Source organism: Erpetoichthys calabaricus, chromosome 5, assembly GCF_900747795.2.
Source record: "Erpetoichthys calabaricus chromosome 5, fErpCal1.3, whole genome shotgun sequence".
In the NCBI taxonomy this organism is placed as follows: Eukaryota; Metazoa; Chordata; class Cladistia; order Polypteriformes; family Polypteridae; genus Erpetoichthys; species Erpetoichthys calabaricus.
The window spans coordinates 152,574,389-152,589,566 of NC_041398.2; the positions used below are offsets into that span (position 1 = coordinate 152,574,389).

Consider the following 15,178-nt stretch of genomic DNA (forward strand, 5'->3'; position numbering starts at 1 on the left):
GGAAAAAAGACACATGCATACACTCTTCAGAGAAACAGCAGAACTTGGATACATTTTGTCTAATTTTATCATTATAGCCATACTATAAAAATGTATTTGCACTTTGTCATTTTTGTTCAACAGCATCATTTCGCACCACCCAGAAAATATGAATATTTCGATGCATTAAGCAGGTAGTGAATAGCAAAACAGACGTATTCCTTCTGCCAACGTGATGAGATATATTAGATTTAACTACTTGAAAACTACTCATCACATCTTGAGGTGATGACACTTTAGGCTAATTTTCATGCAAATTCAATTCAAGGAAGCCAGTGAGTGTCTCACAAGTTCTTCTCACTGGTATAAGTCCCTTCTCAAAAGCTTTTGAGAAACCATCCCAAAATCACATAGACTTTTTCATCATAATAGGCTTGGGAAAGCAGACAAATGTTTGACACTTGAATAAATGACATATAATATTGTTGGTGAGCAAATATGGACTGAAGCAGTTTACAATAAAATGTAAGCAGTTGCACTGATGCTGCAAACTACATACTGTATGATATTTAATTTGTTATTTGTAATGATTTAACTTTTTGATAATTTGCATTGCTGTTAATGCTTTAATCTTTCATTCATCCGTTTCCTGATCCTGCATTAATCACTTTCATGTTGCACAGAACAGGAATGCATTCCTCTGACACTGAATGCAAATCAAGAAAGGAACCAATCTTCGATGGCATGCAGGGCACAAGTGGATCTTACTTGTTTAAAACATGGACAAGAGCATTTCACAGATTAAAGACAACTGTTACAAAAAATATAGTTTATGAGAGGGTGAACATAGTTTTGATTTTAAATTTTAAAAATACTTATTTGCCTACCCTTTTTATCTAAAAATACTTAAGTGCTAAAGAAACAAGCTGCTATCTGGGTAATTTTATATGAAAATTTATATTTCCCATAAAGGAGTTTCTAAAAAGTAAGCATTTCTTCACTGTGATAACAAGCAGAAATCTTCAGATAAAAGTGCAAAAAAATTACAACTTTTTAAAAAGTATTTAAACTGAATCTAGTCAGAATTTAATATGGGAAAACTTCTGCCAAAGCATAGCAAATTGACCAATACCAAAATTCCCTACTAGTGATAAGCGAACTCTGCTGAATTCACTTTGCCTTGAGTTTGGTGAAAACACTGAGATGTTCATGAACTTCACTCAACTCTGTGAAATACATTGAAATCAAAAGTGAAATAGGAACTGAACTAAGTTTGAGTGGATTATAATTGTGCAGTGGTCTTTTAAATGTCCCTAAGGGCTAGGGAAAAGTCTGACAACTATGCTTGATCAATTATTGTGGCCAAATATGTGACGTGAGCTGTGAGGCAGCACTTCTAAAGCACTGTGTCACCATGTCAAACAACCAAAGATACAGATGGAACAAATATCACAAACAAAAGAAAGTAAATAGCTACAAACTATCAATGAGTAAATAAATTACAGCTCATTGCGTTCACAGTACCATTAGTGTTAACATAATTTTGACTCACCCTGTATTTCCATGATATTTCCGGATAGTTGTTTAAATAAAATACTACTTCCGGTTGAGTAATTTTTCTTAAATTTCTTCTGTTTTCTTTTCATTATTATAAATATCTATATAAAATTTAAATCATCTATTTGTAATTATAACCATAGTTTACTTGAAAATTTACAAAACTATTCAGTTAAAGTAGATAGATAGATAGATAGATAGATAGATAGATAGATAGATAGATAGATAGATAGATAGATAGATAGATAGATAGATAGATAGATAGATAGATAGATAGATAGATAGATAGATAGATAGATAGATAGATACTTTATTAATCCCAAGGGGAAATTCACATACTCCAGCAGCAGCATAGTGATACAAAAAAAATATTAAAGAGTAATAAAAATGCAGGTAAAAACAGAAAATATCTTTGAATAATGTTAATGTTTACAAGTGGGGTGGAATTGAAGAGTCGCATAGTTTGGGGGAGGAACGATCTCCTCAGTATGTCAGTGGAGCAGGACAGTGACAGCAGTCTGTCGCTGAAGCTGCTCCTCTGTCTGGAGATGACACTGTTTAGTGGATGCAGTGGATTCTCCATAATTGATAGGAGCCTGCTTAGCGCCCGTCGCTCTGCCACGGATGTAAAACTGTCCAGCTCCATGCCTACAATAGAGCCTGCTTTCCTCACCAGTTAGTCCAGGCGTGAGGCGTCCTTCTTCTTAATGCTACCTCCCCAGCACACCACCGTCTGACAGAACATCTGCAGTATCTTATTGCAGATGTTGAAGGACGCCAGTCTCTAAGGAAGTATAGCCGGCTCTGTCCTCTCTTGCACAGAGAATCAGTATTGGCAGTCCAGTCCAATTTATCATCCAGCTGCACTCCCAGGTATTTATAGGTCTGTACCCTCTGCACACAGTCACCTCTGATGATCACTTTTTTTTTTTCCCCTCCAGTTGCCAGAAGTGGCCCAAAAGTTGACAGGATTCCTTGTTTTTGATATAAAGCAGGAGTACAAAATCTCACTGGCCATTGTCAAAGCATTTTCTAGTTATTGTGTTTACACACAGACAGACATAATTTCAAAAACATTTTCAGACTCAGGAATGTCTAAAATCAAAATCTCGAGGTTGAATTTTTTCATGATTCCTATACTTTCTCTATACTATGTACACGAGAAAGTAAAAAATGAAATTAGGTTGTGCATATGATATAGCAGGTCCGCAGCTCTAAACAGATGGCCAGTTTAAAATAAATAATCAGCACACTTGTGTCTTTAAGGGGGGGGGGGGTGTGGTAGTGTGGCAGGAGAGGTTCCCGGGCGCGATGCGGGCATGGGCATTTCCACACTGAAGTGCACAGGTGTGGGATCGCCCGTGTCCGTAATTGATGCTGAGAGCTGCTAATCACCACACCTGTGCCACGTCCCCATTATAAATAGGAGAAGCGTGAGTGCAGAGGGGAAGAAATAAAATGATCGGAGAACGGAGGTTAGTGAAGAGAAGAGGAAGGCTGGAAGCTGTAAAAGCCGATGTGTGAATGAGTGAGAGTGAGTAGGCTCAATGGAATGCAGGCAGCTGAGAAGGAGAGCCCCTGAGAAGGAGTATTGGCTGTGATTTGGTGCAGGCAGTAGGAAGCGGTCGATACAGCTAAGTGATCTCAGGAGCTGGATTGTCCCAGAAGGTGGTTGGTTAGCTGTGGAAGGCCGCAGGAGTCACAGAGGCTTGGGAGGGTGAACCCAGCGTGGGCGCCCTTGTCGCTGGGGAACCCGGGTATCGGTTCGGCGGGAGCTGTATGTAGCCAAGGGACAGAAGGCCTCCAGACCAGGTGAAGGTCAGCTGCAGCTGCAGGTAGGGCAACTCCCCTATTGCAAAGCCCGTTGGGATAGGCAGGGGACCCACCAGTTAAACGAAGGAGGCATTGGGTGTTTAAAAAGGAATTGCTTCCAGCCTGTTGATTTCAACATTTTAATGGGAATATTTATTGGATTTTTAACCTCCACTTTTATCACCTTATTTTGATGGATTATTTTTTTATTGAAACATTTTGAAGCACTGCACTTTTTGTTTTGTTTGGTTTGTTTATAATAAAAGCATTTGTACACTTTTTACGCCATCCCCTTGCTCCCAGTGTGATTTGTCCTTATGGTACAGCTCATCCAGTTACATTACCAACGGTTTTGGGCTTGAGAGGCTCCCAGAAGAGAGTAAGGAGCACGGAGCAGGACCCACATTGTCACACTGCACACCAATAAAACTCAAACAAGAACTCTACCAAATTCTGTCATGTTCAATTATTTATTTTGAAAATTTCTGGTACCAAATGTAAATCCTCAAATTATGCAATGTAGCTGATATAAAGAGATATCCTATCAGTCAAACCGTTAAAAAATACAAGTTACAGAATGCCAAATAATTTAAACATGTATCTAGGCAAACACACACAGCCAGAAAAGAGATGGGCTCAAGTAATTGAATACTACAATATCTTTTTTTATTTTATTTTATTAAAAGAGTGTAGTATTGGTATACCAAATGCAATACCTTATTTAGAGAGGCATAACAGTACATGTTAAAATTAAGCCATATTCCTTTTTCTGGCACTGCACACAGGAATATCCTTGTGAAAACCAAGATCCTGCAGATATCACAACTACATCATTAATGCCTCAATTTTCATGTGCTGGAGCAAAAATTCCCATTTTCAATATATAATTAGACAAGAGCTGTCTCTGTCCCACTGGGACTTTCAATTACAGTTAGCCCTTGTCACTACATTGGGAGCAGCAGAGAGGCAGCAATAAAATATTCACTGCTCATTTAATTGTCTTAAAAAAAACACCTATACATGTGTTGGTGGGCATGAGATTAACTCAGTCCTGCCACCTACCTCTCATCTCTATTCTGTAAAGTGCAGGAAATATTTTTAAGTACTATATTAAATTTTAAATACCAGGATAAAATATCCCCTTACAATATTTTTCTAAAATGCTATCTCACTTAAAAATGGACAGTAAAATAACTTAAACAAAATACAAACCCTGCAATTTTATGTGTTGCTCCATTTGTTGATGTTCCGACTGCCACATGACCAAAGCTGTCAACCACAATCATTCCTTCAAAATGTAAAAGAAAAATTCTAAATCAGATTTCACCATAAAACTATCATTATTAGATTTACATTATCAGAGAGCAATGAAGTGCCTAGAAGGTTGTAAAAACATGAGCATTATCTGGGTAAACTGGTAAATGAAGAGGTCCGTTGCAGCAGAAACTGCTGTTGTTGGTTAGCTGTGGATGCCAGTTCCGGTCATACAACGTGGAAACCTCTAGTGTTGCTAGGGGGTTGTGACATGGAAGGACCTGACAGTAAGTTGTACAGGTTGGTAGGAGGCAGGGAGCACAGTAAGAGCATGATCTGCTTGATGTATTTTGGGGCAGGACATGGAGACCAGGCAAAATGCCACATCATCTCCCAATTAAACGTTGGTAGTAAAATCTGCCTAGTGGGGTATGTTAACACGAGGTTGCCCATTCTAATACCAGACCAGAAAATATTGGCACTAAACCAGTTCTTTACCACCTAGCCACTAGGGAAAACACACAGCATCTGACTTAAAGAAGTAGAAGTATGTTGTTCTTTAAAAGGAACAGGCAGTTGAGATCATTTCTTTTAAGAGGCACATAGAGTCCACTAATGCTGTGCAACAGCGAGCCAGGGCCCTTTCCCGGCTGAGATGCCTATATATTGGAAGGACAGGGAGAGCAGATGTGCACAGAATACTGCCTCCCCTGGAGCACTAGATGACAGCCCCCTGGGTTGCAACAGCACCTTGGATTCTCATGGGGCTCCATGGGAGTTGAAATTTAATAGAGCCCTACTGGGTTCTGTGGGGGCCACCAGGGGGAGCTGCAGAGGCCTACTTTGTTGGGCTTTCACCACTCATGGAAATGCTTCCAGTCTTTGCTAACGAGCCACCTGGAGAACTGCCAGGTATAGATAGAGAAGAGCTGCCTGCCTTCATTCAGGAACCCAAAGTTGGGAGGAAAAGGATGAAGCTTGCCAAGGTAAGAATTTAAGCAGAAGACAAAGACAGAGTCCCCTGACTTGAATATCATTGAAAATCTATGGGATGATTTGAAGCAGGCTGTCCATGCTCGGCAGCCATCAAATTTAACTGAACTGGAGAGATTTTGTATGGAAGAATGGTCAAAAATACCTCCATCCAGAATCCACACAGTCATCAAAGGCTATAGAGGCGGTTATTAGAGGTGGGCGGTATGACCAAAATTCTATATCATGGTATTTTTCTAAATTCTGCCGGTTTCACGGTATTAGACGGTATTTTTTTCCCCATGCATGAGTGGATGTTAACCACATTTTCCACTGCAATTACTGCAGTAGACTGGCTAAGAATAACCTATTCAACTGTTATGAGAATTGTACATCGTACAAAAAGACATTTTAATGTGCACACAAGTATTAATCCAGGTTTGCATGGCCCCATAAAGTGATAGTTTTCAAGGGGGTGGCACTAAAGAGAAGGAATCACATTGCATGACAGATGCAGTCAAAATATATTGAACAAATTTTGCAAAAGCTTAAACTATGATTTTGACAACATATTTTCAACCATCCAAGAGGCATTTAGACTTAGTAAAATATCCAGAGGTGTTTGTCAAAAGTTGGATTGCACTGAACACGTCTTAGAAAAGGAATAAATAGTAAATATTTTTTGTAAACCAACTACACTTTCTGTTAATGTTAACAATCTCTGTCCACTGACACGTTAAAGTGACTTTTTAAACAATTTTACCATCATTAAACTGCATAATATTTAAACTAATAAATAATAACAATAAAATACATAATAGTATTACTGATAGTTGCACCATTACTTCAAGGCTTCAAGCCCAGGTGCATTACTCAGTATTCACCAAATTAAAATAAAATAAAACAAGTGCAACTTGGTGATGACATCTTTACCAACTGTACCATCATTTAGGCAAACTGCATTAATATGGACCTTGCTTCAAGCTAAGCTATATACATAAATAATAAAAACTGCAACTTGCATTTATAATGCTGTTTGTGGTATAGCCCTATGGAAGCGCATTAGAGCCACTGTGAAGAAAAAAAAATATGGACACGGAAGAAAAAAACAAACTATATGTCGAGAATAAATTCGACATGTTGACTTTATTCTCGACATTTCCACTTTAATGTTGACGCTTATGTCAAGATTAAAGTCGACATTTCCACTTTATTCTCATAGTTTATTTTATAATTAAAGTAGAATGTTGTAAACTAAACTTCATCCTAAAATCAATGTTTAATTTACTAGATTTTCTCAAACCCCGTCATAAGTTAATGCAGCACATCAAAAACTTTGTGTTAAGTATTCCCCGACCCAGTCGTTAATCAATACGCTTCTTAAACTGACTTCCTCCGCACTAAGAGCAGACGCCTGCAGCAATCACCGCACAGAATCCATTCACTTCATGATATTCCTGCTCTCTACCAAAACCCCAGTTCCTATCTTTCCTTTTTCTTTCTCCACATTACCAATCACCACACGATAAACGTCTTTGTGAAATTAAAACTAGTTATTAACTTAGCCGACGGAGTGTTCAGAACTTTAAAAATATCTTCATTATACATGTTTAATTATGCCATCCATTCAGGGTTCCGCCCATCACAGCAAACATTGTGTGCAAGGCAGGAGAAAATCCTGAACGAGTCGCCAGATATCAAGTATTTATCTTAGTATTCTAAATGTTCTGAGAGCAGGAATATCATTAAGTGAATGTGTTCTGTGCGGTGATCGCTGTGGGTGCCTCCTCAGTACAAGAGGAAGTCAGTTTAACAAGCACGTACCGATTTAACATGGCTCCGGGAACACTTAACACAAAGCATTTAATGTGCTATATAACTTATGACGGGGTTTGAGAAAATCTAGTAAATTAAATATTCATTTTACGATAAAGTTTAGTTTACAATGTACTACTTTAATGACAAATTATGAGAATAAAGTCAACATGTCGACTTTAATCTTGACATAAACGTCGAGAATAAAGTCAACATGTCAACATTATTCTCATCATAAGCGTCGAGATTAAAGTGGAAACATTGAGAATAAAGTCAACATGTCGTCACACTATTACACAGTACCCAGGTACATTACACAGTATTGAAAAAAAAATAAAACAAGTACAACTTGGCTTGCAGTATTATCCAGTAGTATAGAAACAGTATTTACACATTTGAACATAATGGTCCACATCAGACCTTTTAAAACCAAAGTATCTTCAGGCAACGGACGTGACTCCTTTTTTTCGGCAAAAGTTCTTCTGTGTGATTATGTTCAACTTTATCGTCAGCTACAGCTTCAGTTTCGGAATGTTCTCTGTCCATTTACAGAGCGCAATACCTACACTACCTATTTAGCGGTGTAGCAGTGAAAAAGAGCCCCCGTGCAACAACTCTGTGATTAGCAGTGTAGCAGTGAAAAAGGTCCCACTTAAACAGTTTCCCGCTGCGCCACTTTCCGAACTTCGTTTAGGCAATTTAAACTGGTGTTGCGGTATAAGAAAAATCCATATCATAACAAAAATAAAAAACGGTTTTCGGTATGAACCGGTATACCGCCCAGCACTAGCGGTTATATTTGCTAAAGGAGGCTCAACTAAGTATTGATGTAATATCCCTGTTGGGGTGCCCAAATTTATGTACCTGTGTAATTTTGTTATGATGCATATTGCATACTTTCTGTTAATCCAATAAACTTAATGTCACTGCTGAAATACTACTGTTTCCATAAGGCATGTCATATATTGAAAGGAAGTTGCTACTTTGAAATATCAGCCAATGATTAACAAAAATCCAAAGAATTAAGAAGGGTTCCCAAACTTTTTCATATGACTGTATATACAGTATATATATATTGTATATACAGTATATACTATATATATATATATATATATATATATATATATATATTGTATATACAGTATATACTATATATATATATATAAAATCTTCATTTGGATCTTGATCTTTGTTTGTCCGTGAATGAATTAGAAGAAGAAGCACTAGATGGCAGTAGAGAGACAGCTAAAACATAGGCATTGTATTAAGAATCTCCTCCAGGCTTATACTGCTGAAGACTGTAGTACTCCAGTCACACCTCAAAACACAGACATTCAAACTAAACAAATTGTTGTGCTTTAAATTAACTAATCTTTATATATAATCTTCATTTGGATCTTGATCTTTGTTTGTCTGTGAATTCCACGCATGCGTAGACCACCTTCCAGTTTAGTACGTTGTTGTTACTCACGTATGTCAACAATGTGCCGGAATAACGAAAGGGGTGGTGGACAGTGTTACGCTGGTTAGTTCCTGAGGCCTGGTTAGAGAATGAGATTGCCGAAGATAAAAGGTACGTGCCTACGTAACATATGAATGAAAGAAAGACAGTGGGTAAAATGAATGACAATGTAACAGCACGTTCCGGAAATTATTATTGTTACGTTGTAGCCGGCGAGTGCTGTGCGTCTCACAGTTGTACCATGGCTTGCTCACACGTCAATGAAATGATCCCTATTTATCCTTTAAAGAGCCTGGATACCTATGTGTCCCCCTTTTATAACCATTGATCCGTGTATATTGCCTTACTCTTTGGATTGCCACAAAGCAACCTGCGAGATTGGAGAAAGGTTGAGAAGAGATCGTGAGAGGAAACGACAGCGTCGTGAAAACGAGACGGACTGTGAAAGGAGAGAAGCAGAAATGCTCCTACACCACCACATAATTACTATTCGGACAGTGATTCCGAGTAGGCCGTTCCTATCGAATCAATGTCCAAGGGTTTTCTTTTGTAATTTTGTTTCCCTTATAAAAAATCATAATGCTGTGCGACGAAGGGCCCAGTTCACGACTGGCAGCCGCGTTTAAACAGGGAGCCCTTCACAGACAACTATAACACGCGCAACGTAGTTGGGCGCACATGGTTAGTGTATATATATATATATATATATATATATATATATATATATATATATATATATATATATATATATATATATATATATATTATATTATATTGGAACCAAAGGACTGTGATACGGTTTGCATATTTGTAGCTTTCAACAATCTATCAGGTGTCATCATCAGAGGAGGGGTGCCTGGGGTTGGATTAATAAGGTCAGGTTCGAAAGGTGTTGGTCATAAAGCCTTTTTTTTATTATTTGAATGATCTTCTTTTTAACACTAGAATTACCAGAGCCTATGAAAAAACTCGTAGATCCGTCCCACATTACATCGCTTCTCACCACTCCGTCAGTGTCCTTTGTCCTGTAAATGTGTCGATAAGCAGCAAACAGCAAGAAGCCTGCTATCACATCCCCCCACCCTCCGCACAGTTTTCACAGCTCAAGTCTGTTTACCTGCATGTCAGTTGCTTAGAGTTGTATAGAGTGAGAAGTCAAGCAAAATGACACCTTTTATAAATACTATATCGTTATTTGGAACACTTGCATTTCATGTGTGTTCCGTGTCTACAATGATCTATGTAAACACATCGTTAAAACAGAAACGTTTTTCATGTTTTAGTATTAATTGACAAAATGTAGACATGAAGTGTATAATGTGTGAAGCCTGAATTCAAAATATCAAAGAAACACTTTCACAAAAGGTACAAATATAACAGAACAAAGGCGCTTTTATTCAAAAATATAACTGCAGAAAAAGAACCCGCCTTAGGGTGCGACATTGACATGCATTTGATACAAGCGATTTGGTGGCGCAATGGTATCAGCTGTTGACTGGTAATCAAAACTTCAATGGTTCAATCCTGGACGAGTCCGTTTTGAGAACTGAGCAGCTCGTATTCTTACTATTTTAAAATAAAAACATACATTTGATCCCAGCCTGTAACAGCCGGTGTAGTTTATGATACTTGTAAAGGTTAGCTTTGTTTTTTTTTTTTTTTTATTCAGTTTTATTCTCTCAGCCGCATTCACGATCCCAACCCCGCCGTCAAACGCATTTTGACACAGCTGTTTTCACATAGACATGCTATAACAGAGGTAAACTCAAATCATGACGACGGTTCTACATCGAAGCAAGAATGCACATTGCACTTTTGCCATCTCTGTACTTTGTATATGTATATGGGAAGCTCTGCACTTTACTTGTGACTTTACGCTGTAGGAAGTAAGTAAATAAATAAATAAAGGTAAATAACATTCGATCTGGCTCTTACATACAAAGGACGGTGTATATAAGGACGGTGCATGTGCCCAAAACATTAATATTTATATGTTACTTACATAAAAGCCAGATCAACAGCTGAAGGATCAAATTCTCTTTGTTTTGAATATTTGACATAACATACTGTGCGCTAATGACTATAAAGTATAATCCTAAGCTTTGACATTGCAACTTTGTCCCTCTCTCTTTATCAGTCATAATCCCGGAAGCTGTTTCAGTGTTTTTTGTGGCCATCTATACATCTATTGCATACTCTCACACTTCTTCCTATTCTTGTGTAGTGCCTATTCAAGTCTAGTGAACTCCTAAACTTTGAAATTGCTTTCTAGTTTTTCTGTGGTTACTTCACACTGTTTAAAGCCCTGTCTCCTAAGTACATATTTTAGATAAATAGATAGTTGGTTTGTGCAGATCTTCATTTTTCATAAATAAAGTTGTTAGGCTATTTTACTGGTATATATTTATTTACAAAACATTTTGCTTTTATGATATCTCAATAGTGCAAACAGAATAATATGGAATATTATAAAAATAATACAGAGGTTGAATGAAATAAATTATTGAGATGTGCAATGGAATCTATTTAATACACATATAAATATGTTCTACAAATATTTTACTCTACTATTAGACAATATACCTACAGATACTCTTGACTTATTATATATGACATAATATATATTTATACAGTGTATCATATTTTGTCTTTTGTCTACAATGGATAAAAAAGGATGATGATTCATTTAAATGAATGTAGCAACATTAGATATGCCAAGACTTTGTTTCTCACAGAACAGGAGTTTTATAAACTCTAAAGTAAGAAGACTATACTAAGCTTCATCTTAAGCCTGATACAGAACAGGCTAGAAGGTGATGCTTAGTTGCCTCAGTTACCAAGAGCACTTAGCCCTGTTCCTCTTTGGTGAAACAGTTAACGGTTGAAATAAGCTCAGTTTATGTATTTTGGTGTTTCGTAGAATAGCCCCAAGGTTTCCTGTGTTAAATGTGATATTAAATTTCATAAGGCATGCTTGACTCAATACACATAGGAAAAAATCATACATTTCATGTGCTGAATAATTTTGAAAACATACTTCTTTTTAAATGTAATTTGACATAAACTGAGATGAAACCCAAAAATTACAAGGAAAAATGTAACTGGCAATCGGAAGGTTGCCGGTTCGAATCCCGTAAAATGCCAAAGAGGGACTCTTTAACCTCTTTAACCCTAAAAAGGCCCTTAACCTGCAATTGCTAAGTGCTTTGAGTAGTGAGAAAAGCGCTGTATAAATGCAAAAAATTATTGTTAATTATTACAAAAAAGAAGTTATCTGAAAATGTCCTAAACCTACATAGTCTGTACACCATTTCAGAAATTTGTACATTTTTTTATCACTGAGGTTCCATATTAAATAACAACTTTAAAATGCATCTTTAAAAATAATACTATTACACTTAAAAAAATGGTTTAAACATTTAAAAAGAAAAAAAGAAAGCATATACATTACCAATAGTGTCATGGTTTTGAATAATAATTTTTGGATGTCTCTCTCTTTTTTGCAGTCCAGGTGCTGGCTTATATGGACCACATGACTCCAAGGGGTCTGGAGAAACATTCTGTTAATAAAAGAGAAAAATGTATACATACAAATATAAGCAGTATATATAGGTAGAACACCTGACAAAGTACAGTAGCATCTACCTGAAAATCTGTATCAGCATTTCTCTGTTGCAAATTCCCACCAATGCAGCTTTATTCTGAATTGTAAAATTTTACATCCAAAAGAAAAAAAATCTGCTGCATGAAAAAGCAATTCCTGCACTATTTTTCAGTCTGTATTTTTATTATTAATCCTACTAATATAACTGTGGTCATGGGAACTGTGCTGCCTTAAGCAGAAGCTGCTAGTAGGACCTCCAAAGGCAAATTGTTCCCAAGTGAGGGGTCAGACAAAGAGTGAGTCACAGCCCTTAATGAAGCAAAGCCACACATTTTAAAAGAGTACCCCACCCAGTATGGGGTTACTGCAGTCTCCTCCTTGTGCAAGGCCTGGGGCCCACTTAGGTACAGCCTGAAATTGCAATGTTGAACTGCTCTCCTAGTCACATAAACTGACTCTTGGGATGTGGAATGTCTCTTTTTTTGGTGATGAAGGAGCTGGAGTTGGTGGGTGAGGCGAAGCGCTACCAACGAGATATAGTTGGACTCACATCCACCACTCACTTGGTTATGGAACCAAACCCTTTGAAAGGGGCTAGACTCTTCTTTACTCTGGAGTTGAGTGGAATGAAAGGAGATGGCTGTCTCTATGTCGCTGAAAGTCAAGGAGGAGATGACTCTGACTACCTACCATATGAGCTTATGCACCAAATGTCAGTTTGGAGTACCAGGCCTTCTTAAGAGTGTTTGGAGGGGATCCTGGAAAGGGTCACGGACGGGGACTCCATAGTTCTGCTGTGCAACTTCAGCACCCACGTGGGTAATGATGGAGGCACCTGGAGAGACATAATTGGGAGGAAGTCTCCCTAATCTAATCCCGAGCAATGTTTTGCTTTTGGACTTCTGTGCTAAGCACAATTTGTCCATAACAAACACCATGTTTGAACCAAAGGTGGCTCAAAAGTGTACTTGGTACCTTAGCACCTTAGGCCAAAGTTCTATAATCAATTTCATAATTGTATCATCAGACTTATGACAGTATGTTTGGAATGCTGGGGTGAGGACAGGTGCAGTGTTGTCAACTGATCACCACCTGGTGGTGAGTTGGGTTGGATGATGGGGAAGGCACCTCGACAGATCTGGGAAGCCCAAGCAAGCAGTGAGGATGGACTAGGAATATCTGGGGAGGCTCACTTCAAACTCCACTTCACTCCCAGATAATCAATCAAGGCATGAGCTGGGAGAAGTTCTAAGTCGGTGGGGGGATGGAATAGCCGGCTGCTTGCAGCTTGTCTTTATCGGCACATTTAGAAGACAAAAGACGCTGGCGGAGAGGTGAGAACGGTTTTAAGGTGGGCCGGATCTATGAGTTTTTTCGTAGAATCTGGTAATTCTAGTATTACATGTCTTACCAATTTGGCTTGCATTTCATTAAAATACTACAAATATAACATACTTCAAAGAGCACAACAAAGTGTGCTCCCTATCTGTGCAGTACTCACTCACATCAGACCAGATGTCATATACCTTAGCCCTGATGACCAGTGAAAATTTTAATTTCTGAAATGGAAGCATGAATTTTTAACATGATTACATGCGGCAATTAATTTGACTATGGAAAAGTTACAAAAACCATGGTGCATAAGACACCCACCACAAAACTGTGGTGAGAAATGTCCAAGTATTGACTTGGTAATTATGCTAATATCATTTTATAGATATTTACTGTATACAAGCAACTCTGCTATGGTCAATTTACACAGAAAATATATCTAGTCCTATGGCCCTCTTTTATCCAAAAGGTGGCTTTCCATATGTTACTAGTTGTAAGAGATTAGTAATTTCCCAACTAGGTTATAAATTTCTTTCCTCATGAAGAAGAGCAAAAACCAGATGAGAACATTGCATGAAACCACACATTAAGCATCCTTCAATATTATATAGAGCATTGAGACCCGATGTGCAGTATATTATTTTAACTAAGTGAAAGTGAACAATTAATAAATGTTCATTAAGATAGTACAAACATTGAAAAATATATATACATATTGTAGCTGTCGAGATATAGGTGTGGTCAAGCATGAGTAAAACGCGTGCCGAAAGAAATCTATAAGTCCAAAAGTTTGTTTTGAAAATATTTAGTGAAATTTAAAAGCAAATAATCGACACAAGAATAAAAGAAAAAATAGTTACACATGTAGAATAAAAGGCAAAAAAAGGGAAAAATGTATCTTCTCTAAACTTAGCTTTTCTTGAGAAACTTTAGTTATTCCTGTACTTAAAGGTTCTTTACTTCTTCTTCTCTACTTAAAGGTTCGTTACTTCTTATATACTTAAAGATTCTTAGCTTCTTCTTCTGTACGCATTAAACGTACGGCACAGCACATAAATTAAGTGCTGTTTTCTTACATATTTACTTCACACACTCAAAGAGCCCATAGGCCGGTTGGCACATAGGCATGTGCCCAGACACGGTTTAAAACCTTATGCCTTCCACACCTTACTCATGGCAAGGCTGTCACTAACTAACTGAAGAATAATGTTTACTCCAAGCTGTTAGAAATGGCAAGAATATACCAATACAATTCTATTTACAGGGGTTATAGGAACTTCCCATAGATTATGCATTATAATCTAGTAAGATATTTATGAATCTTATAGAACCAGGAAAATGGCTCTTACACATATATTTGCAATACAAAAGAACATTACTAGAAATAAAAA

General features: G+C 37.5%; 1 protein-coding gene across 1 annotated transcript in view; it reads right to left on the bottom strand.

Annotated features, from left to right (window-relative positions):
• Positions 1–15,178, bottom strand: part of aga (aspartylglucosaminidase) — a 223,773-nt gene that overhangs the window by 95,327 nt on the left and 113,268 nt on the right. Inside the window, exons 5-6 of the mRNA XM_028802138.1 lie at positions 12,303–12,411; positions 4,561–4,636 (exon numbers count right to left, since the gene is read on the bottom strand). Coding sequence (XP_028657971.1) covers positions 4,561–4,636; positions 12,303–12,411 — 185 coding nt within the window. The remainder of the gene's footprint in view (positions 1–4,560; positions 4,637–12,302; positions 12,412–15,178) is intronic.